Source organism: Rhagoletis pomonella, unplaced genomic scaffold, assembly GCF_013731165.1.
Source record: "Rhagoletis pomonella isolate Grant_MI unplaced genomic scaffold, Rhpom_1.0 Rhpom_scaffold_00002, whole genome shotgun sequence".
Taxonomy (NCBI): domain Eukaryota; kingdom Metazoa; phylum Arthropoda; class Insecta; order Diptera; family Tephritidae; genus Rhagoletis; species Rhagoletis pomonella.
The window spans coordinates 20,322,551-20,348,900 of NW_023458556.1; the positions used below are offsets into that span (position 1 = coordinate 20,322,551).

Genomic DNA, 26,350 nt, shown 5'->3' on the forward strand with positions numbered 1-26,350 from the left:
CCCCCTCCTAACAGAAAATTTCTGAAAAAGCCACCATCCTCTACAATTTGCACCACCTTCAGCGCTTAAGCGTGTTTCCTCTACCAATTTTAGCCACCTTTTTGCAACAACAGTTCTTCAACATGCACACACACATACATAAATACATACATATGTATGTATGAAGTATCCTAAGTGGTAGTTGCTCGCAAATGGGTTGTGAATAAGTGCTGGTACTGGAGCATACATACATATGTGTTAACCCTTGTCGGTGCGAAAGTGTGACTATATTATAAGTATGTATGTGCATACAGTTATACTTTCATGTATGTATATATTTACTTATTTGTGCATATATTAGTACACATTCAGAGTTATTTATATGTGTTTATGTATTAATGGCACAGCAATGGGTTGCAGAAAACAGCTGTGACAGCAACAACAGCCACAACAATGCAAAAAATTGCAAAGCAATCGACTGTTTTCGTCTGGCTGTCCTTATCTATATTCGATTGCAGGTATGGCAATCGACTATTTACATGCATAAGTACTCGTATATATATATATATGTACAAGTGTGCACTCAATAGTTTGTTGGCAATAGCAGCTATTCAAAAGGAATTTCAGCACCACCAAAATAACTTGGCCTAAAAATATGTGCCAACTAGCTTGGAAATACCCGGCAGCAAAATGTAGAGACAGTCTAACAAAGCGCTACATATTTAAGGACTATTTCTGAACTACTCCAAAACGACTGCAGAGCGGGACAGTTGAAACTTTTTGTGTCCTAGTTGCGCTGTCGTCAAAGTTTCTCTCATATAAGAAGTAAATGTATACAAATTCTCACTTCTCGTTCAATACAAAAGTAGCTCCGCGGTGATGGAAGTTGTGAATTTTCAGATTTAATAATTTTAAATAGTTGCGTTCCGGCTGAAAATTGAAAATACAAATATGAAATTTAATAAAAATTAAACTAGAATAACATAAAAAATTAAATTAGAATAAATTAAAAAAAAAAATATTAAAATAAATAAAATAAAATATCTAAAGTAAAATTAAATCGATAAATGAAAAGAAAAAATATCCCATAATCGAGCCTTAACATTTTTTCTCATAAAACACTTATTGCCCCAGATCTGTCTAAAATGGAACCACTTAAGAACTAGTTCAAAAGTTCTGCAGTTGGGGGCAATTGCCACTTCGTAGGACATCGCCTTGTTAAAAAATACAGTTGAGAGGATTGATTTCGAATAGATGAAGAACCAGTATCGTCTCTTTTCGAGCTAGTTCGGCGGGAGTTCTGAACCAGTTTGATTTGATGTACAAGTACAAATATGTATGTATGTGTATGCGCATTTATATGCAAGAGCCAAGGGACAAAATGAGAAAATAAATAGGGCACAACATGGATAAAATGCCTTGCTTGGTGCTATCCCTGTAGATGTGCATTCGTTCGTATGTACGTGTGTGTAATGTAATTAAAATCACCCGTAAATTTGACACAATTTTTTTCATTATCTAGTTCCTAGCAGGTAAATCAAGAGTTTGTATGTGCTTTCAGTGTTCAAAGGAAGCGAAAGTTTAAATACATAATTGGTTTTTGGCAAAGTTCAAATAGGTTAAAATGTTCATTTCGAAAGGAAGTCAATGGATTCTGGCAAATATGATCGAAAAAACGCAATTGCTAAACTTTTTGCGCGGTGCAGCAAGGGCAGCTATCGAAATTTTTTTTTTACATTTAAATGGTGACAAATAGTAAAAATAAATGTATGTAATAGCAAAAACAATAGCGTATTTTTTGCTCAAGATGAATAGATCTTTGTAAAGTAAAAAAATTTGTTTCAAGAAGATTTTTAGCGGTATAAAATACGATATGAGCATATCAGCTGTCAAAAATGGTCCACTCACTTAATCCGGTTCACTTTGTTCATCGCTAAAGTGTGACAAAACATTTAACAAAAACGGAGATTTTTTGAAATTAGTATGTGAAATAGAATTTCGGATAAAATCAGACAATTAAATATGAAATTTTTGGAAAATGGTAGTGGCAACGTCAACCAATATTCAAATGCTGTATCTCAATAGTCGCTTTACCAACCCCCCCCCCAACAAACCTGGTACGAACAATGCCTGGAGTCTCACTAAGTTGCCCGTCGAAAAGTTTTGGAATCGGACAAAAATCACGCCCACCTCCCATGTAACGGTAATTTACAGAAATACGCTGCGATAAATCAGTAACTGCCTTACTACTAGGCAGGCATAGGAAATAATAAGCAAATTACGAAAGTTAATCGAGCATGCAATTCTGCGTACTTCTAGGTATATTGTATACGAATGCACCACCCTACATAACTAGGAGAATTCAATTATGAATTGATGCGCCACCTACTTGAACAAAAAATAAAAATGCTCTGCACATTTGATTTAAAATTAAGATTTGAAATATTATTAATAGCGTAACTCAAGATTTAAGTACACTCAGAAAAAAGTGAGGTAAATACATATATTTTTCTTAACACATCATTCGGTTATAGAAACATTTTTGGTTATATCAACAATATGCCATGAGAGAAATATTTGGGGGAGCGCATAGTTTTCTTAGAACGAAAAGTCAAAGAAACTTCAAAAAAATCGATAATAGTATATATATTGCTTATACAGCTTAGCGTTTAAATATATAGGTATGTATGTGAGTATAACATACTTATTATCTCTATACGTATATATATAACTTTAAACAATTTCAATATGCATACATATGTATGTAGGTCGCTGCCACTGACCCTTCATAATATTTCCTCACATATACATTATCTTAAACATACCCTTTTTAAGCAAGCACACAAACATAAATATGTATGCAAATGAGTATAAAAAAGGTTGAAACACTAGTAAACGTATTTGCATAAGTACAAACATACTTGAGCGAGTATACTTGTGTACATATATGCATAAATAAGTATGTATATATACTTACAGATTCTCACAACAAAATAAAGTTAGTGTAACTACATGCGTATATTTAGTACTTATGAGACCATCTACGAAACTTTAAAATAAACTTGCAAAAACATCAAAATACGTACATACGTATGGGACGTTACATGTCAAACGGACCAAAGCTCTGCCCAAAATTCTATAGAATAGAAATTAACGTAAAACATGTCAAAAGACGTGTAAAGATTTTAATGCATCAAATAAAATTTGGCAGAATTTTTAGTATTACGTAAATGCTGCGACCCTTAAAAGATGTCATGCCCGTAAACGCACAAATAAATTTGTCATTCTAATATTTTTTTAGGTCGCTGATCACGAATGTATCCGATCAAATTAGAAAACTTCAAAATTAAATTAAAAATCTAAAATCGGATTTTAAAAATTCAAAATGGCGGATCCATATTTGGTCTACCATTTATCACGGAGGAGTTTGAATCGAACGTACGTACATGGCGTATGAGTTACCCAGACGAGATGAGAATGTTGCTCATACGCCATGTATGTACGTACGTTGGAGTTAAACTTTTCCGTGATAAATGGTAGACCGAATATCCATCTGCTATTTTGAATTTTTTAATTTCAGATTCATAATCAGCGGCCTTAAGAACCCCAAAATTGTAAAGTTTTAAACGAATTTAATAGATTTTGAATATTTTATGTATGTAAGCAAAGTGACCAGTTTTGGCTATATTTCTTTTGTTTACTTTACGTTTATTATTTTTTTTATAAAAATCTAGCAAATTATGCAAATACACATTTCAAACTGCGTACAAAAATCAAAAAAAAGAATTCAAAAATTTCAAACTTTTTATTCAGAGTTTTTAGAAAAAAATGTTGGCATGCAATTTTATAGCCCATTAAATTTTATTAGGTCAAAGAGCAAATTTGCAGGCGCTATAAAAGCGCAATGCTTTTTAATATATATATTTTTTTTGCTGACGGGGCTAGGCAGTTTGCTCGCACATGAAAAAAAAAATTGTCGAACCTACTTATATTTTTATTGGTATATATTTTGTTAAATTTTTATAATTTATTTACGAAATTTGAAATGTAGATTTACATAGTGCTTGTTGTATAATCAGCTAGAAAAATATTAAACATTAAATAAACAAAAGAAAAATAGTCTGGTTAAAATATCACTTAACTTTAATTAGGTGATCACACGTTTCAAAATACGTCTAAAAATATAGTTTTTTATAAATGAAATTTTTTTTATAAAACATTTTTTCCAAAAATCAGTTCAGATGGTAGAAGAGTTTAAGCTTAAAGGTCTGCATAAAAATGTTTAAATATTTTATCAACGGAATCAAAGTAATGAATTTTTTTTGACATTTTCGAATCGGTCTAGCGCACGTAGATCTTAATATTTTTTCGAAATATTTTGGTGGAAGTCTTAAAATATAATAAATTTTATAAATAATTCCGGTTAAAAACCCGCGACTTTACACTATAAATTTAAATTAAACGCAATTATGTTCAACAAATGATATATTGCCGAATCATATTTAAAATAGAAGCCATTTTTTTATCTCCGTGATTACTTCTTCTCTTCAATTTATCACAAAGAGTTGCTTTCAATTTTCCGCTTACCAATTGATTATTACTGCCACTCAGTTTAGGTCTCCTTTCATGAAAAAATCTATTAGATTCATTCATATACGAGTACTATGTTATATTCATATCGGTTTATTGGCGCAAAAAAAGTATTACTGTTGATACCGTAACGAATTGAAGCAATCAAGCACACTGAAACTAAATTAAAATGAATGCAATATTCGTTTTTCACAAATATTTTGTATTTTTATGTATTGCTTTCTTTACTTTTATGTACGTATGTATATACATACATACATATGTACATATGTATTTTTCAGTACGTTTGCGCTTGAGCCAAATGAAATGTGTAAATCAAATTATTAACGCGCCATCGATTTGTTTATGGTGAATTTTATTTTTGGCGCAAATATTGAACTGGACTCGGCACTGGCGAACTATTGTATCTGAATTGTGCAAATATCGCGTAAATTTGTAAATGATTGCAAAAAAATTCTTCTTACGAAAAAATTAAGCAACAAAGAATTTGTGATGGAAAAATAATAGCCTGCGTTGAAGCGGAAGCGTTCCGCCACTGCATCCGGTTTATTCATACAAATAAAATAATATTTTCAATTAAAAATATTTGACGTTGATGCTTACAATTATTCATTGCACTTTTGCGATGGCTAAGCACAAAAGTATTGAAGAGAAATGGGAGTTTAAATAGTTCTTTTTGTTTTTGACATTTGCAATTTGTAATGACTCGAAGCACTCGATACTGCGAAAATACATATAAACTAAGGGTAAGTTTATGTATTGGAAAATTTATTAAAAAAGAACATTGTAAACTAGCGGAAGAAAGCAAGTAATAGCTAGAATTGGTCGGTTGGTCGGAGTGGTTCGTCACCCTGGTGACAAACCTTTAGTAAATTTCAGACATTTTTAAGCCACCCTGTGGGGAAAATATCTAGTTTTGAACTTGTGTGCGCTTCTAGTACATTTAGACCCACTACTACTAGTTCGCTATAAATCTCTTTCGCATGCAATCAACTGGCGCATTTAACACGGCTACGGCCTAGGAGGTGTCAATTGCCCCCCGCTGCTTTACGTTTTCTATAGTTCGGAACCAGTCCTCAAATCGACAGATGGGATCTGGTTCGCTTTGCGTCCCTTTTTCTACAGTTCCGAACTAATTCTAAAATCTACAGACGAAAAAACAAACCATAGTTTTTTCAAACAGAGTCTCTTGGGTTTTCCCGTGTGCACCACTGACTTAAAATAAACAAGTCCTCCGCTGCATCCCTATTTCTATACTTCGGAACCAGTTCTAAATTCGTCACCATAAATATACATAGATCTCTAATTAAAAGCTGTTTATTCTTTGGGTCTTCTTATCATATAATTGCGATACCCTAAAAATAAATGATAAAAAAAACTAGGTGGCTTGATCTTTTAGAAAATTGTTCTCGATTCTTGCGTCAAAATATAATTTTTTAGAATACGTGGACTAAGCAGCAACTTGTCACTCTTAAAGCATAAACAGATGGCAGCGTTGTTCCGGAACAACTCGTTAATTCGGAATTATCTCGGGAATTAACTGCAGCTGATCTGTCATTGAAACTTTTTTACCGAAAGTGCTTTTTTCAATCTCTAAATGACATTCGAACTTCAACTCGTCCTGGACTTCTTAAAGGAGTGAAAATTTTTTAATCGGAGAGCGAAAAAAAAATTTTATGACCATGTCGGGGATGCTCTATCTTTGCCGACTTCTGGTTTCGACCGAAAGTGGATTAAACATATAGGAAGCGCATTATTTCAACCGGAAGTCCATTCCAGAAAAAATATTTCCAACGAAAGTTATGTATTTTTGTCCGCATAATCCGAATCTGTGGTAAAACCATCTATTTGTATACAGACATATGTATTTACAATAGGGTGGCTCAAAAATGCATGTGAAAAAAATAAAGTCGGAATTTTTATGCTCTCGCCCCTTAGGATTGATTCTTCTATTCAGAAAAAAGTACCCCAAATTTTTTTTATTTTGAAATCATAAAACATTTAGAGGTCGTTCAAAGCGCTCAAAGTTTTCCAAGTATTTTATATGGGAAAAAACCATTTTTTGTAAAAATGGTATAGAATTCTTGAAAATCAATATTTTTCGATCGAAACCCCCTGTTTCTCTGCAGAAGATTACCAATATTAATACGCAATTGTTTATTTAACCATTTTTTCATAGCAATTATAATTTATAGGTCCGCCAAAAGTTCCCCAAAGCCCCGAAAAATGTTATGGGGGACGAATAAAAATCGTTAGTATTAAAAATGGTTAATAAATAAACAATTGCGTATTATTATTGAAAGTCTTCGGAAAATACTGATTTTCAAGAATTCTATACCACTTCTGCGAAAAGTTGCTTTTTCCCCCATTTAAAATACATGGCAAACTTTGAGCGCTTTGAGTGACCTCTAAATATTTTTTGCTTTCAAAATAAAAAATTGACGTATTTTTTCGGGATAGAACAATCCTAGGGGATGAGAGCATTAAAATTCCGACTTTACTTTCTTTTTGACCACCCTAATGTATAATGTATAATATTTAAGTTCAGTCAACTTCCAACAGCTTCTCATGTGTGGCAACTGATACTTAGATATTCATTCCGCTTTGTCTAAGGTGTAAATACGGTGATAGCATTATCAAACCGAAGATTTTGCAATAAATTCTTGTAATTTTTGAAATTTAATAGCCCGCCGTCACACAGTGCAATCAGTTCGTTTCTCTACAACAACGTTCTTCTACAGCTTACCAATCTCTAAGTGCAACGTCTTAAAAACTTCACCTTACAACTTTTGTTATGTCAATAAGTCGGATATTTTACGCGATTTTTTTTTTTGTTTACTATCGCAATTCATGCAATATACTTAAGTGTCGTTTGAGCTGCCTGCAACTTTCCCAATTAAAAATTTCCGGAATATTTCCGAACTGATTGTATAACACACTTCACTTGCATAAGTGCTTCAACCTCGATGCACTTCAACAATAAAAAAAATGTAGGTATGTACTTGCAAACATACATATGTAGGTATGTAGCTCAACAGCACACGTTGCGAAAGTAAACCATTTTTTCTTGCATTTAAAATTTTTTTTTTTTATTTGCGCTTTTTTCCACCTCCTCTACGAAGCATCGAACGATTGCCATGATGCACTTTCCATTTCCAATCAATTTCTATATGCAAGCAGATACTCCTTCATAAATATTTGCTGAATGGAGTTCGTTTATTCGTTCGTCGCTTTTTCTGCACACATTTTTTTGTTGCACGTTTGTTTTGGTTCTTTATCCGCCCCAGTCAAGTGGAATCGACCGCCGCAAGCAGAAGAGCAGATGTAATATATCGGAAGCCACAATGCAACCGACCGAGGGGCAGAGAGAGAGAGAACGGGGTGAAGTACTTAGTCCAAAGAGGAGTTGAAGCAGCAACAATACACAGCTGGCGGATTGTGAAGGTGAATGCGGCCAAGCGCTGTTGTACGTAGCTATGTAGATAAACATAGCGATAGATAAGAGGTGGAGCAAGGATGCGCTGTAAGTAGTGACTCCTGTAACAGCTGGTTGGCTGGGTGGCATACCCGTGCCCCTTGAATTCACAGCACACACAAAAAAACAAACAGTCAACGTGGAGGAAGTAGCAAATATACTAGCAAAAACATTAACAATTACAACAACAACAACAACAAAGCTATACGATGGCGCAAAACGCCTTCGGCTGGAGTGCAACGGCGTGGCATGGCATGGCAAGCGGCGCGCAAAAGGAAACGAACGATTGCGAATGTCTCCTTCGGGTGGTGGCATAAAATACAGTGGCAGTGCGCCGCCGATGAAAGAGGACGACGCCATCCCCCTTAGATGTTTGTAGCGCTTGGCATGCCATCGAGTGTGGTGAATGTTGCAGTGTGTGGGGGAGGGGGGCAGGGGGGGAGGAGGCCGGTGAGGTTTGCTGCGTTTGCGAGATTCATCGTACAGTTTGATTCTGTTCGGTTGAATTGAGTTCAGTTGCAGTTTGTTGTCGCGTCGGAGAGCACATACCAGAAAAGTTTCGGCAACCGAAAACGGACGAAAATTTTTGAAATTTTTTGGATAAATTTTATTACGCCAAAAAAGAACCGAGTTGCACGCGAGTGAATTAGAAACGGAGGAAAAAATATACATACTTACATACATATAGTATTGTTCATATGCAAATGAACGGAATATAAACGCGCACATCGAACGTAGCACAAATATCGCAAAGCGATAAACTCACATACATATTTATACTCAACTAAATTGATCACATACATAAGTCAGCGCACGCACACATGCATAAATACAAACGTATCTACTATATGGGATATATATAATAATTACTCGTAGTAGTAAAAGCGTAAATTCACACAAATTCAAATGTATCGAAAGCACAAAGAATAATCATTGACAGCACACACATATATGTATGTTAAAAACAACAAGCAACACCGAAATGGAGCGACAATAAGTAGTAATTTTAATGAGCAAAACAAAAATAAAATCAACGGCAAAAAAAAACATATAATGGAATAAAGGTATAATTAAGTGAGATGAAAATGTTGGAAATTTGAAAATTACTTAAAATGGACTCGGCCAAACTAAAAATATTGATAAACAAAGACAAAGTTTAAAAGATAATTAATTGAAACAAAATAATTGAATTTGAAATTTATTAATATACTAAAATTTAGTGACTAAATAAACAAATAAGTAGTCCGAATGACTGTTGCTCTCACAGCAACAACCTAATTATATAAATAATGAATAAAAAGTTTAAATCAATATTGAAAGTATTTAAACAAAATAAGAAAGATAAAACGCAAAAAACGAAAACAGATTTTACGAGGGGCCAAAGGTCACCAAAAAGGGGTTTCTTCTGAATATCTTGTTAACGGTGACTTTAGCGAAAAAAAATAATGAATACTTAGTTTTTAGCTTCGGACATTGCCTACAAAAAGTAATAGGTAACTTTTTTTCAAAACTAACGGTTATCGTGTAAATTCCATACACTTTTTGTGTTTTTTTTTTTATTTTTGAAAAGCCTGCAGCGCCGAACGATGCACTTTTTGACAAACACTCGGAGGAAACATAGGATGTAATAAATAAAAAATTATTTTTACGTACGTTAATTATTACGAAATTTACATATGTATGCGAAATTTTCAGCAAAAAAAAAAATTGATCGGGCATTGTCGAAATATTTGAAACCGAATGCATTCTTACTAATAACACTGTAGGAACGCTAAAATGACGCAAAAAAATACCAGGCACGTAGACTTAATTTTAGGTCATAGAACAGATAATTTTCCCAAGATATATTAATTTTAATTTTGCATTATGAATAAAAAAAAAAATCAATCTTTGACATGAAAAAAGTTACTCATACGCCATGGAGGAGTATGGCCGTTGACATAGCGTATGAGTAACTTATTTCTTGCTCACATTTCATCCAAGAAATCATTAAGCAACTTTTTTATTTATCCATCGATTTTCTTCGTTTGTGTCAATATTTTTTTTAAGAACAGATTTTAAAACAAATGAAAAAGTACAAAAATTCTGTTTTTTTTCCAACTTTTACCATGTTAAATTTGAATTTCTTTCTCATAAAAATTAAAACATCTTGGACTCGTAATCTACGACTTGAAGTTAAGTGTACGTGTTTCGACGTTTTTTTGTGTCATTTCAAAACTCGAGATTTTCACTATACTGTAACATACATAACTGTGTAACTGTGATAGTTTGCGAGTGAGTTTACGAGTATGTTTGGTGATCTTTTACGCTAAAACGCCTGTATATATTACAATGAAATTTGGCATACAGATAGCATTAAACTAAGATATTTTTTGAAAGGAGTTGCCACATTTTTTAAATGTTAAAATCAATTACTTAATAAGATAAATAAAATATTACAACAATGTGTGTGTCGAACGAAAGCGGTTCAAAAAATATTTACTCCGAAGGTATTTTTTAGAGTGTGGTTACGTCCTAAAAAAATGTAAGTCAAATAATTAATAAGCTAAATAAAAAACAAAAAAAAACATTGTATTTTTCAAACGAAAGCGGTTCAAAAGCAATTCCTTACAAATATATTCTTTTAGAGGGCTGCCACCTGTTAAAAATTTTACAATGAACTTAAAAGAAAAGTTGAACGAAATGCTTTACTGTGGGTACAAAACGAGAGAGATTTCAGGAAACTTTATTTAAAAAATATTTTTAAAGGGGAGCAGCCACCTATCTAAAAATTTAAAATTAATTAAGTTAACAAGTTGAGAGAGAGATATTATGAAACGAAAAATGTTGTTATACTCCTTTATTCAGACACGGTTTTTGAGAAGAATCTCCACCTATAAAAGTCACTAAAAAATTTTTATATTTTAGAGACTAGGTGCGATATAACTTTTTTTATACTGAATTATCCAATTTAGTTGAAATTCGACGCATTGGCCGTGTTCTGGAACCTAAAGGCAATAAGCACCTTTAAAAAAAAATATATTATTTTCGGTGGTATACTTTTTCTTTTTTTTTTGTTGTAGTTTATAATTTTACCTTCAATTTTATAGACATTTCTGTTGCAGTGCATTGTTCGGTACCGCTGAAATTTTTTTAATCAAAACGGCCAAATCCCTTACTGTTGTTGTAGTTATAGAAATTCCTCCATAACCAAAAAATAGTCTTGCCAAAAAATATTACCCAAACTTTTTTTAGCTTCAAAAGTGACCGTTAACTGGATTTCAGCAAAACAAAAATTTTCCGCGGCACTCGGCGATGAGTCCTTTTGGAAAGTTGATAAGAACAGTCAAAATTTAGCTTTCCCCTAATTATATTGAAGTGAAATGTCTGTATTCCCATGCGACAGTTATCGACGAAATATTAGGAGTGCGCTATTTTGACCAGTTTTGACTATTTTTCTTTTGTTTGTTTAATGCTTATTATTTTTCTAGCGAAATACAACATTTTTACAATCAATGGGATGGGACAACACCACCTTATATAAATTCGCCTAGTTTAAAAGTCTAGCTAGTTAGACAATAAATACCATATAAATTTACATTTGAAACTTTGTACAAAAATTATAAGAATTCGGCAAAGCTTCACCAAAATTTCAAACTGTTTAATCAGAATCTTTAAAAAAGTTATTGCTATCCAGTTTTGTAGCCCATGAAGTGTAAGTTTCACTCTGCTAAAAACTCCTGCTGATTTTTTGCAATTTTTTTTTTGCTGGCCGTGTTTTCAATATAAAAGAAAATTGTCGAACATTCTTTGCATGGAAAAAATGCGAAACACTTTCCCCCAAAAAAGTTCTCGATTATTAGATTTTTTTCCAAAACCGGTTTTCGTGTTGTTCAGTAATGGAAGCTCAAAATAGAATAAGACTATTAAAATTAGGTATGGCTTTCCCTTAAAAGACAATTAGATGGAATAAGTTCAAAGTTATTTGGATTAATAGTAAGATAGAAGTGAGATCGAATAAATATTTAAAAGTTTTATATGCCTAAATAAATTTTTAACAGTTGACAGCTTTCAAATGGACTGTAATTAATGAAGTAACGAAATATTTTTTTACTTACACTTTCAACAAAAACTGATGAGATTTGACTTTTCCCGCAAAAGATAACTACTTCGGACGCCATATTCGATTTTCTATTTTAAATTTTCAAAAAACTATTTGAAATTTGCAAAGAGCGTACTTAGAAACCCCGCAAGTATCAAATTTCTTGAAAATTCAACAATTTTTTTTAATTCTGCGCCAAATTGGATTCGCTAGTTTGATTTTTGGAAATTTAACTTCAGATTTGTTAGGACACATCTTATGAATTATGGGATGCTAAATACCAAATAACTTATTTTAATGCCAAATATTTTAGTACTCCTTCTATTATTTGGGGCAACTACTAAAGTTGGTCTACTGAAATAAAAATGGTCGCACTTTTCTACGCAAGTATGCGCAACTTTTACTTTCGTGGATCATAAAGGAAGCTTTCGTTTATTTATTTTTTTCGTAATCTTATTTTAATAGGTAATATGTTCTCATAACCTAAAAAATACATCTAATAAAAACAATATAAAATAGTTATAAAAAATAGATTTTATAACAATTATTTTACACAAAAAAATAACAATTTAAATCTCGAATAAAACATTTAAAATAAAGAGGTATTAATAAATTGTTAATAACTTAAATAAATAAAAATTGTTTTTACAACACAATGATATAAAAATTTTTTAAATTCCGATAGTTTTAATATCTCTTTCTAAAATTCACAGTATTACTAAAAACTAAAATTTACAAAATCATTTTTTTAGTATATAAAAACATCGGATTGTTGATATATATCCATATAGACCTACATAAATCGGAACAATCGACATAATTGCATTTCAACGAGATTTTCAACATATCAAAAGCAGTAAAAAGGAGAAAAAGAAAAAGCGCAACTTATAGCAACAACAAATAGCAATTAATTGCAGCAACTTTAACGCGTAAGGACACTTTACAACAACAACCACTGTAGCAGCGAATACCAATAACAGCGAAAACTTTTGGTTGAAAAAAAAAACAACAACAACATAAACCATAGCAGCACCCTAAAAGCAAAGGCAATAACAACAATAATAGTAATCATAGTAACAGCGATTTGAAATCAAACAACGACTACATTTAATCCTTCAAAGCATACGCGCGCACACACACATACATATACTAAATTATAAAAAGTAGATAAACGCGCTTAACAGCCACCATTGAAACAATTTGCTTGAGCAACCACGCCCACACACACACACACACACACACAAGCGCGCGTGAAAACCAAAGAAACCAGCATAGCAGCTACGTACAACCGAGCTACGAGTTGGTGGGCTAAGAGCTGCGCGCTGAGTTCAACTCCGTGTGTCAGTGCATTTGAAACAAAAACAACAACAAACACTTATCTACACTTTCACAAAGTCGCGCTAAGCGCGTCACCAAAGCCGCAAAACTGGAGGAGGAACAAGGCGGTAGCGCGATGAGTTCGAAAGTCAGTTCGCTGGAGGAGAAAGTGAAACTCCCGCCAACGGAGACGATAAGCCGGTGTTATCAGCCACCAGGCAAGAATCGTAAAGTTATTCGCATACTCACCGTGGCTGTGTATGTGCTGTGCGTCTCGTTGGCGGCGATTATGTTGTCACTGTACTACATCTTCATTTGGGATCCGACCATTAGACCCTTTGTCACTAAGGGCAACCAATGTGGTAAGCCAGTGGAAATTTATAACTTATGCATATACCATAGATAGACATACATACATACATAGGTATGTATGTATAAATGTATCTATGGACATATACAACTCGTCCGCAATACTTTTTAACTCTTTTGCTTTTGAGGTTGCGTGTGTATGGAAGTGTGAGCGAAAGTTAGAATGTGTGTGTATGTACGCATTTTGGGTATAGTTAACATGATTTCCCAACAAAGGATTTCATTTACGTGTCTAGAACGTGTAAGTAATGAGAAATCGGTCGCACAGTGAAGCAGGAAGCAACCATAAAAAAATGCATATGGCTGAAAATAAATTAATTTTGTTGGGCAATAATTTTCCGACTTCGCGAACCAAATTCAGGGTCGTATATAGGAGAAAAAACCAAAAAAGTTCTGTGGATCCCTAGCGCAACTGAGTGAAACTTCTGCTTTCTCTGTTACACGTATTTACTAGATTACTAATGAATCCGCACGATGTTAAAACGCCAAAATTGAATTTAACATTTTAAGCAGGTGGCAACCCTTTCATAAACCTAAAATATATTCAAAAGTTTAGTCACAAGCGGTCCGTGTGCCTCATTTCGTCTAAATCCATTCAGCCGTTACTGAGTGGAGAGATGTTGCGCATGATTCGGTTGCCCTAATTTAAAATCAGCCTGTACAGATAAAAAAGCGAAATTCAAAAGACAGGGAAGCCAACTCGTGAGGAATTCCCCGATTTGCGGGATAATTAGATAGTACGAACATTTCAATAGGTGGCAGCCCTAATCAAAAGTATTTTCAAAATAAATCTTTAATAAAACTCATTCTTTTGATACATTATTTACATATCTTGTCTAAAAGTTGAATAAATTCAAATTTTCAAACATGTGGCAACCCTAAAAGTATTTTCAAACAAAAATCTTCACAATTTTGTCCGACATTGGGATACATACTTCAATGAACTGACGAATTAATTTGAATTTTATTTTTCAAATACGTGGCAACCCTCTTAAATGTAGCTTTGAAGTAAAGCCTTTCCAAACTCATTTCCATCGATGCAAAGATCTTTTAATAATTTATTTAACTTATTAAATAATTTGAATTAAACTTTCTAAACCAGTGGTAACCCTCTTCACATACATACCTCAAAAATATTCTAATTGTTCAAATGAAAGATTTCTTACCACTCTTTCGTTTGATGCCGATATTTTAATATTTCACATAACTTGTGCATACTTTAAATTAATTCGTATTTTTAAACAGTTGGCAACCCACTTAAAAATATTTTCTAGCTTAAGCTTTCTTAAACTTCTTTCGTCTGATATCCATATTTCAAATACTTATTTGCCGCAATTCAATATAATAAAATGTTTAAACATATGCCAACCCTCTTAAACATATTCAATTTATATAACTTATGAAATAGTTTGAATTTAACTTTTTAAACAGGTGGTAACCCTCTTCAAACACCTCAAAAATATGCTAAATAATTGAACTAAAGATTTAACACAGAAAGAACGCTCTTTCTTTTGACAATCATATTTTAATATTCACATGACTTATGTATAATTTAATTCAATTCGACTTTTCAAACAGGCGGCAATCCTCTTAAAAATATTTTCAAACTTAAACCTTTTTCGTCGAAAAACCCATTTCCCTAATTGCCTTAATTTAAATTTAATTTGATTTCTTAAACCACCCCGTCAACCCCTACCTTCCTCTGTCGCTTTTTTTGTTTGGAATTAGATTCAAACGAGTAGATATGTCGAATCGAATTTAAAGAAGTTTCACTTCAAAAAACCCTTTGCTTCGAATAATTAAAACTATTCGTTACAAATAGAATGAGCCCATTCGAATTCGATAAATTCATTTTAGATTCAATCAGCTGAAGCCAGCCAACTAATAGATCAGGACCCGTTTTCCTATCGTCTGACGGGCATTCAAATTAGACTCAAGCAGCGGGAGCCCATGAACTTATAGATTGTGGCCCGTTATCATAATTCGAATCAACTTCTTATCGGCAGTAAACTTTTATTTTTGGTACTGCAAATTAACTCTTCACTGGGAATTTTTTCCTTGTACACTTTTACAACGGGTTCCTCAAAGTTCGTAGAAATATTGTTTTAAAAATTATTTGTGTCTGTCCTAGCCCAGTCAGCGTTAGGTGCCCTCCCACAACTTATATGGAAGTCTTTTTCGTGGACATATTTTTGCCCACTTCTTAAAGACCAAAAGCGATTCCATGGCTCGTTTAAACATGGTACATGAAAACCCCGTTTGCCCTTAATCTCTAGAAGCGGTTTTTTGCGTAAATTTCGCCCTCCCATCCGCTTTGATCGATGTGTAGTTGGAGTTCTCACCCAGCTGCTAGAATTGGTTTACAATAAAACGATGCTGTGATGAATATTCCACATATCCTATGCCCCTGTCCCGCTTTGGTGAGGTCCGTCGACGCTCGTTTCTCCACCATTCTTTTGAATATCTGGCTGAACTGGATCCATTCACTTTCTACGATTTTGCATGCTCCATCAGAGCTACAAATTGGTTTCACAATGGGCTGAGAACTATCAGTCATATACCGACATTGATTTTGGATTTCTTTTTTTTTTCTCTTTATGTATGTTGCTTGTTACTTTTAGGCGTACTATTGGCTCGTTCGTACAGCAACTCGGTGAATGCAGCAATGAAGTCGCATATAACCAAACACAAAACCGAATATGTACCACAAATAATTCGGCAAAACTTTTAAAATTAAAATACAAATCTTCACTTTCACAAACAATCAACTGCCAGCGCAAGCAATTTCACTTTCGATTGTTTGGTATGCAGACACCTTTTACACAATCGAAATGCTCCACTCGACCCCCTGTGCAAATTAGTCGTTACGTATGTACGTGAGTGACAATGCCAGTTGGTTGCCTTAGCACTATAGTCCCTAACTCCACTAACAAAAAAGGACACAACAAACCAAAACAAAACGCAAAACAAAAGAGTTTGCAAATTAGTACGTGCAGTAAAAAGTGAAAGAGTTGCGAAACAAAAGCTGTGTAAAAAAAAAAAAAAAATATAAAACAAACACAAAAATAACAAAACTGTAATAAAAGCACCGTGAAAAAAGCGCACAGTCGCAGTGCCGAAAGAAGGCAGAAAACAAAAGTGTAGGACAAAGTGTGCGATTAATAAAAAAGTAGTTGCCGCTATTACTGATACCACTTCTTCGCCTTCTGCCTGCTACGCTTCTTACGCTTTTCATTGGTTGTGTAGATGTTATGAATTGAAATTCCTGCACTTGTGGCAGCTGTTGAAATTCTAGGCCACAAGGCGGCATTCTCCAACCAGCAGGAGGCAGCAGGCAGGAGACAGTAGACCATCAGCTAGTCAACCATTCATGCGTTACAACAATCGGGCATGGTCTTTGTGAAAAGGATGCCAGAATGGATAGAAAATGAATGATAGAATATGAGCGGCGGCGGCGGCGGCGGTGGCGGTTGCGGTTGCGGTTGCGGTTGTGGTTGAAAAGCGCGATTACTATTGTTGAGTATCTAAGGATTGTTGAGTGGATGGTATGAGTGGAGTGAAGACTAGTGCTATTGTAATAGCTAGCTATCTATGTATATATGTATGTGCGAGTAGCTAACAAGTGCAACGCCTAGTTTATGCGTCCATTGTTGTTTTTATTCTTGTTGTTATTGGCATTGTTATGCACAAATGCTAGCGTTATTGTTATTATTATTATTGTGGGTGGGCGTGTGTGTGTGTGTGTCTCCGTGTAGAGATGCATTTTGTTGTTGTTGTTTGTTATTCGTGCGCGCTTTGCGGTTGCAGCGCTGCAAATTCGCTTTGCACCAAAAATTAGGTCAACGGGTGTACAGCGAGTGCGAGGTATGTAGCTAAGAGGCCACAGCAGGCGTTGCTATGTTTTCACATCATACATATGCATGTATGTACATATGTATGTAGCATATGCGCTTGGCGGCCGCTGGGTGGGTGTGAATTCGTGCAACAGCACACAAACTTGCAGCAGTGCGCGCGCCACACCTACACGCTTACACATCGTAACATAAATTTGTATGCATATAATGTATGTATGTATGTATGTATGTATGTGTATTTGCTTGTCGGCTTGTTGACGCCTGTTGGTTACAGATGTGCGAAAGCCTCTTTGTCAGCTCAAAATCCGAATAAACGCTCACTCACACAAATTAACACTCCGGTAATTCAATGCTCACTGCGCTTGCTGCCCACTTACTGCCCACTCAATCGTTGGGCTGCATACATAGTCTTGCTGCCACACAGGCCCACTTCTTTGCCACATCACCAACACCACCAACACAGTGCTCCATTCACTAGTTCACTCCCAGCAATCGCCCAACGACCCTTACACTTTGCATGCGGTGCCCACAGTCCTGTATTTGTATTTCTATTTTAATTACAAATTTTTGCGCTGTTCTAGTTTGTTTTTGTTTTTTTTTTGTAAATATTAAAATGGCACCACCAACAAAATTAAGCAGCAAAAATCAAACTTAACTCTAGTCTATAAAAAGCTATTACATGCTTTATAAATAAATAAAAGAACTCAACAGAAAAATAAGAAAAAAAAGTAGAGCAAAGCAACCAACGGTGAGCAAACAAAAATGGGGAGCAAAACAAACTTGTTATTTGGCATAATTTCTACTTGGCATTTTCAAGGTGGCAGGCACGACAGCAGGCAGCACTAACAACAAAAAGAACAGAAACAGCCTCGTCAACGCAGACGCCACCACCGACAATTGCCGGCGACAAGGTTATGACCATGTACAGACAAAATCACAAGAACAAAAACAAAAACAAGTGTACATAATTACATGCGATGCATACATACTTGCATACACATATAGTATAACCAGAAGCAAGTAGATATGTACGTATGTATATTGATGTCGCTGCCATTAAAGGATATCAAATGCAGAAAAACCGATGAAAGAAATTATGTCAGATTGTACACTTGTCTGTCTATGTGTATGTGCTTGCAATTAGATGTACACGTTTTTGTGGTTTATTTGTCATTATAACATCATTTTGAAATAAACATATAATATATACAATCTGCTGTTAAGCTCTCTTCAAGCTTCATTAGTAAAACAGCGGGATAAATTAATTGTATTACCAGCAAATACCCGGCAGGCTTCACTGCGCCATCAAAGTATTTTTGTGTTGTTAGATGCTCCCTCTACATCCAAAACTCTTACTTAATATATTGTTTTAAGTGTATTTATGAAGGATACCTCAAAACTCTTTTTTTAATTCTTTCTTCATTCATATTTTTTTTCGGCTTTTGGATAGGTGGAAAACTTTCAAAACGATTGTCTAGTAAGGATTAACACTTTTGGCACTAATCGTGTAATATTTCATTTAATTTCAAAATTTTTATTTTTTATTATTTAGATAGGCAACAACTCAATGGCAAATATTTCTAAATCAAAGATTTCCCAAATACCTTTCGATTTACACCCATAATATTGTAATACCTGTTCAGTTTATCTTAACAATTAAATTGAATTAAATTTGTAAAGTAGGTGGCAACCCGCTTCAAAATATTTTCGGCTGTCAATTTTCTTAAACCTCTTTAGTTTTGTAGACATATTTTAATATTTGATTTATCTTATCAGTTTAACTGAATTTAATTCTTCTAATAGGTGGCAACCCTCAAAAGTATTCTAGACTGGAAGCCTTCTTAAACCTCTCTATTTTGACACCCATTTTGTTGTACTGAATTTAACTACATTAAAAGTTTCAAGTAGGTGTCAGCCCTCCTCAAAAATATTTTCGGCTTTAATATTTCTAAAACCTCTCTAGTTTGATACCCACCTTATAATATTTAATTTATCTTATCAATTTATTGAAACACATTTTTCAAAGAGATGGCATCTCTCATAAAAAAAAATATTTTCAACTGTTAGCCTTCGCAAACCTCTTTTATTTGATACCAATAATGTAATAATTAATTATTTTTATCTTAAACTGAAATTTTCGAACTGGTGGCATGTCTCTAATTTTTGTTCTTTTTAACCCGTCCGTGTCTTATAACGAACAAATCAAAAAAATAACGACCTTGCCATTTACATATCAATACACAGATATAATACCTATATATTCCAATTGATTTGACCGATTGCAATGAAATATATAAAACGAAAGTCTCTGTGTACTTTCCTACAATGCCCGTTGTTAGAAAAAATGAGTATGGTAAATGAAAGCTACCAAAATGCACGATAAACCATATATATATGACATTTCGATAAGCCTGATATTTTTTACTTGTGTAAATGCTGGTCTCTTGATGTATGTTCAGACAGGCCGCTAATCGAGAAATTAGCTAAGTTTTCTCGATTAAGGCGCTAATTCAGCTCGATTTACCATACAACATTTAAATTCTTAATCGCTCGATTAGTGTTAATTTGAATAAATTTTTTCATGCAACCCTGTTGAATATGTTTAATTTTGATTTAATTTTTGGTATGTTTATTGAGCAATTACCAATCAGCTGTTCGTTTCTGTTTTACAGCTGTTTTTACATCAGGGATGGGAATTTGGATTTTAAAATTTTACCCAATCTGCGGAAAAACTTTACCTAAAAGTAGATAAATGTACCTGAAAAGTAAATATGCATTTTTAAATATTAAAGAAAATAGGAGGATTGCCTTTTCCTTCAAAACCATATCAACTTCTGGATTCACAAATTTCAATCTACTAATGAAGAAATTCGTTGGATAATTAAAAAAGGGAATGAGTGGTCAAATGAAAATGCGGAAGGTATTTTTGCATGAAAAATGTGCAGCAAAGAGCATACATGGCGTATGAGTAACATTTTTGCCGGCTCATTTTTCATACAAAAAATCTTTGCGCATTTTCATTTGACCACTCATTCCTATTTTATTTAGCCATCGATTTTCTTCATAAGCAGCTCAATTATTTTATTAGAATTTTAATTTTTCCTCTGTTAAACTTTGGATTTTTTTTAATTTTTTCATCAAAAAAAACAAAAAAACAAAAAATGTGTAATTATTAATTAATTTCACTTTTATTAGCCACATTTCGTATTAAAATTTTTAAATGAACCATGATATACGTGGTTACGTGGAACCATTTTTATATGTCGAAAAAGTATACGTAAAAAAATTAACCCGATTTGCGGATTCAGCGGGCGATTCTACATAGTAATTGAATTGGGGTATCCGTAGATAAGCACAAATTTGTGATCCAGTGTTATTAGTGATAGTGATAAAGTACGATTTCCATAAAACTTAAGACAACCACCTCAAACTAAGTTAGGTTAGGTAGCCAGTTGCCACAAAATACTACTAAGAGAAGGTAGACATTGAATTATTATCGTGAGCTGCGTTTGTCATTTGTCAGTTTGAATAATTTGATGGGCTGCTAGTGTTTGGCTTGGTTTACTGTAAGTCGGTAATAAGCAGGGTTAGGATTTTAAGGCACTAAAAACTTGAAAATGAGCTTTCAAAAAAGGCAAAAAAAAGCTTCTAATTTTTAATTTTGTTATATACATACCTTTAGCACAGTGTAAATATATGTCTATGCAATTAAATATTTTAAAAAGTACATATAGTGGTCAAAAAATTATAGCCGCACCACTTTTTGCCAAGTTTTAACATACTATTTTTGTTTTTATTTAATTTTGGTTATTTTTTTATAAGATTATAACTCATTCTTCAACAATACCGGTGTAAATCAAAGTTTCCAACTTTTTGCAATATTCAAAAAATTTCGTAAAAATTGCGAGCTTTTAAAAATTCTATAAAACCAACCATAATTTTTAGCCATTTCAAACTTGTACTTTATTCCACAAGAGTTGAATGGGCTACAAAACTACATACTCAGCATCTTTCTAGGAAAGCTAAATTTTTACGAAATTTTGTTGATTTTGTTTTCATTAAATATTGCACATTTTAATTCAGTGTCACACGATTGGTACTTTTGTACAAAGTTTTACATGCGGGCTGTTGATACAAAATTTAAAAAAAAAATGGGACGACCATTTTTTTGTAGTCACACAATACAACGAACTTCTATGAAGAGACAAATATTAAAAAGGCAAAACATCAGAAAAGGCAGAAAAAGGCAATATGTATAGTCAAAAAAGGCAAAATTAAAATTTAAATTTTGAACCAAGGAAGGTATGAAACGTGTGATTCTTAAATTTGTTTACAGATACGACTAAGCAGACCAAAATAGGCAAGTGCCTTGAAATCCTAATCAAGGTAATAAGAATCAAGTATTCATCATTCCAGAGTGATTTTGAAATATATTTGAAACAATTTTTAAGACGGCTAACGTGTGTGTACTTGTGCAAAAATCCGGCTATCGAATGAAAATATTTATTTTAGAAACTCTTATATTTACTACAAAAACTTTGAGATTCATACGACATTGTGCATTTAAATCCTTACCCACTCTTTCTTTACAGACAAAATTGTGATACCTGAAAAAATTGCCATACGCCTACTCAATTCCTCGGAAGTCACCGCCGAGCAATTCTATAGACACATACTCGAACAATATCGCATACTCAATCAGCTGCAGCAGCAGCGCCAGCAATATCTGCAACAACAACATCTTCATCTACAACAACTAGCGGCCGCCAATAAATTTCAAGAGATCTTCGCCACAGCGACAATAATACAAGCCAATCCAAATGATCCAATACGTAAACCGGTTACACCCACTAATGGTACCTTCCTGCTTGATCCATCGCATCCCATAGTTAGTGACGATGTCGAACCACGTATACCCATATTGGACACTGCGCAAGCGCCTATTCCTGTATTGGCGCCCGCATCAGCGCTCGCTACAGCAACTGCGTCGGCGACAGCGTCACTGGCAGCGCCCAATGCAAGCAATGGACATAATAAACGCAAATCGCATCGCAAGCACTACAACAACAACAACAACCATCATCGACACACATCACGCAAGAATCATCGCAAGAACATAGCAGCCGTCGCGGTCAATAGCAATGTGGACAACAACAACAACAACAACAACAACAACCTGAATAACGACTATGAACCCGAGCCATTTGTGGTGGAGACGCCACCCATGAATCCACCCATACTGTCCGTGGTGCAGGAGCCTTACACACAGCTACCCATACCGTTGGTGCTGAATTCGAGAGAAGATAAGCGTCCGCTGTATTACAGCTATGGCGAGCGTAGGGGCGGCAGCGGCGGTGCGCGAAAGCGTGCGGGTTACGATACACAAACATATATGAATCCGCTGCTGACCGGTGAGCTTATTTTTGAGAAATAAAAAGCGCAAATGTGTGGGGGAGCGCAGGGACTGCGACAGCGGTAAGATAGAACAGGTTGCGGGAAGGGGGTGGAATACAAATAAGAGGAAGAAATAAACAAAAAATTACTTTAGCAAAGCGCAATGTTTGGCAGGGTTGCATAGCAAAGCATTTATGTAGATAAGTAAAGCATTAGTTGGTGGCAACCATAATTGGGTCATTTCAAAGATAAACAACAACAGCAAATACTGCCATTATTGCCGCCCCTAACTACACTGACACCAGCAGTAGCGGCAGCTTTACAATCGCATTGCCGTTGCTGCTGCTGCTGCTGCTGCTGCGGCTACAACAAACATCACACACACCACAAATAAACTATTGAAAACCAGAAAACAATAAGTAAAAAACGAAGAGGAAACAACAACAACTAGATCATATATAGCAAATTTTTGAATGTGTAGCAATTAGTGATGAAATACATACCAGCAACAAGAAACTGAAAAATCAAATACCTTAAAAAACCAAACAAAATAAAAAAAAAACAACAACTTATATATCCGTATACCCAACAACCAATACACTTGTAATCGTCTGTATGTACTGTTTATACTCGTACTGTATGTTTATACTACATATATACTTAATAGAAGAATAAATAAAAAACAAACCTTCCCGCCTATACACCAAAGTCGTCGGTCACTCCACACCACTTTATACTTCACGTGCATGGTTCTTAGCCCATTTTAGGCAGCATTAAAGCGCATACAAACGCATGGAAACGCATTAAAACGCATACAACTGCATGAGAACGCATTTACTTATTATACAACGCCATAATGCGCTATCACTTTATCACTCACTTCGCCTTCACCACCGCCGCTAGTTATTCACTCGCTCACCAACCGCCTCACTCACCCCCTCTCACTCACTGATACTGATTCACCACCTCTTCACCATTCACACACGCGCGCATTTACTACTAGAGAAGAATTTAATCACCAACAAATCAAAACAAGTACACCACCAGCAAAATTATATGTATGAAAACAAAGCAAAAAAAAAAAACAAAAACAAAAACAACAAGATCAAATAACATAGTTCTTATATGAATGTACACCAATATATGTATGTGTATGTATTGTTGCGTTAGTATAGCCTTAAACAAAGGTTCAAATGCCAAAGTGGTCAAAGGAGCTGAGCTAAGAGATAAGAGTTTAACGAAATTAATTGAAAATTTGAAAAATGCTGGTCTAAGGAAATGAAATAAAGCAAAGCAAAAAAAAAACAGCACAGGAATTACATATATGAGCATGTCCAGCGTAGGAAAGCAAAGCTGCATAGCAGAAGAGATGATACATCTGCATACATGTTTACAAATGTACTTATAGTACTTACATAAATCGGTGTGTACGTATGCTAGTATGTACTACCTTGCAATTAAAGCAATGAATGCCAAGAACTGCAAATGGTAGCCTTTATAGTAACGACTATGACTTGCAGAAACAACAAAGAAGATAAGACGTATGTATCTACTCTTTGTAATTGCAGTACCGTAATTACATACATACGAGTGTTATCACAAGTAATTTAAGAGATGAATACGAAAGCGAAATAAATGAGTAAACAATAAATAAAATTAAGTTAAAAAAGGTGTAATAAAATGTAAAGAAAAAAAAGCGGAAACATTTGTATCACTTTTATTTTTAATTGGAGAACCCATCTATGCAACGCTGTGCAGCAAATGAAGAAAGAGGTAGGTAAACAAATTACAACGGGCAATTCTGGCTAAGATAGTTGAAAGTCTTTTGTAATACGGTGTTTGCATGAGGCGATTTTTTTTTTTAGTTGAAACAACAATTGCCTGGTGTGGACGGCCTATCAACTAATCGCTTCCAATGAATTTGCCTCTAAAATTACATGTAAATCCCGCCTCGTGTCAACACCGTTTAAGACAATCGAAAGAGAATAGGGAAAATGGTTTGAAAAATTTTTTGTTTATTCGCTTTGCTCCAACAATCCCAATGGCCGAGTGAGCAAAGCACAGGCATGCCATTCGGGAGATTCGAGGTGCGAGTCCTCGGGCAGCGGAAATTTTTTTTTAAGTTATTTTATTTTCTTTACTGAATTAATTTTCTTTTCATTTTTACATTTTATTGTTATAAAAATAGAAAAATAAATTTTTTATTTCATTACATTTAAGAAACATTTTTTTCATATTTTTTCCTTTCTTAATTAATTTTTCTTCATTTTTTAGATTTTACTGTTTTAAAAAGAAAAAACATTTTTTTTTTTAATTTTTACACATATTCTACTTTTTTATTTCAACTCCATTTTTATCTTAGTTTTTATTTTTTTTTAACGAAAAAAAAGTATTTCCTTTTTTAATTTAATCTAATTTATAGAAACTTATACTTTTTTCTTATTTTTTAATTAAGTTTTTTTTCTTTTTTTAGTTTAACTTATAATTTTTAGATTTTATATTTTTTAAATTTCATTTAAATTTTTAGAACTTGATAATTGTTTCTTCTTTCCAATGCATTGTTTTTCTATTTTTAAACCAATTTTCTTTTATCTTTTTGTAATTGCCTTAATTTTTAAAAACTTATAACATTGTTTTTCTATTTTTAAACAAATTTTCTTCTATGTTCTTGTAATTTCCTTAATGTTTAACAACTTATATTATATTTTTCGTTTTTTAATTATGATTTCCCCTTGAATAATAATAAATAATTAAATTTAAATTACTTTACATTTTTAGATTTAAAAAGCAAAATATTTTTTATGCAAATTCATTTAATTTTTAGGTTGCTTTTTTATTTATTTTTTCCTTTTTCTGATGTACTTTTTTCTATTGTTAGTTTAGTGTTCTTTTAATTTTTAGATGATATTATCTTATAAAGAAGAATCGTCTCTTTTTCCTTTAATTTTTAATACCTTTTTATTTTTTTTTCTCCTTATTTTTTTTTATTTTTAGACTTTGTTGTTTTAAAACGAAACACGTTTTTTTGACCATTTAATTTTTAGAAACTTATTTTGTTAATTTTTTGTTTGTTATTTAATTAAATTTTGATTATTATTTTTAGTTGTTATTGGTTTAAAAGGAAAAATATATATATCTATGTATATTTTTTTAATCTCATTTGATTTTTAGAAACCTTATTGTTAGCAGATTTATCAGTTAGTTATTCGACAGACAAAAAAGAGCTTTTACGTTAGTTGCCAGAATTGACAATTTTCTTACGAAAGACTTTTGTCTTACGAAAGGCTGTGG

The 26,350-nt window shown here is 33.6% G+C and overlaps 1 protein-coding gene across 1 annotated transcript; it reads left to right on the forward strand.

Annotated features, from left to right (window-relative positions):
- Positions 1-12,906: 12,906 nt before the first annotated feature.
- LOC118733243 (uncharacterized protein DDB_G0286175) lies at positions 12,907-24,150 on the forward strand. Its single transcript, XM_036462568.1, has 2 exons — positions 12,907-13,804; positions 22,258-24,150. Exons 1-2 carry the CDS (start codon positions 13,579-13,581, stop codon positions 23,097-23,099), a joined length of 1,068 nt encoding a protein of 355 aa, XP_036318461.1. The 5' UTR covers positions 12,907-13,578; the 3' UTR covers positions 23,100-24,150.
- Positions 24,151-26,350: the final 2,200 nt, after the last annotated feature.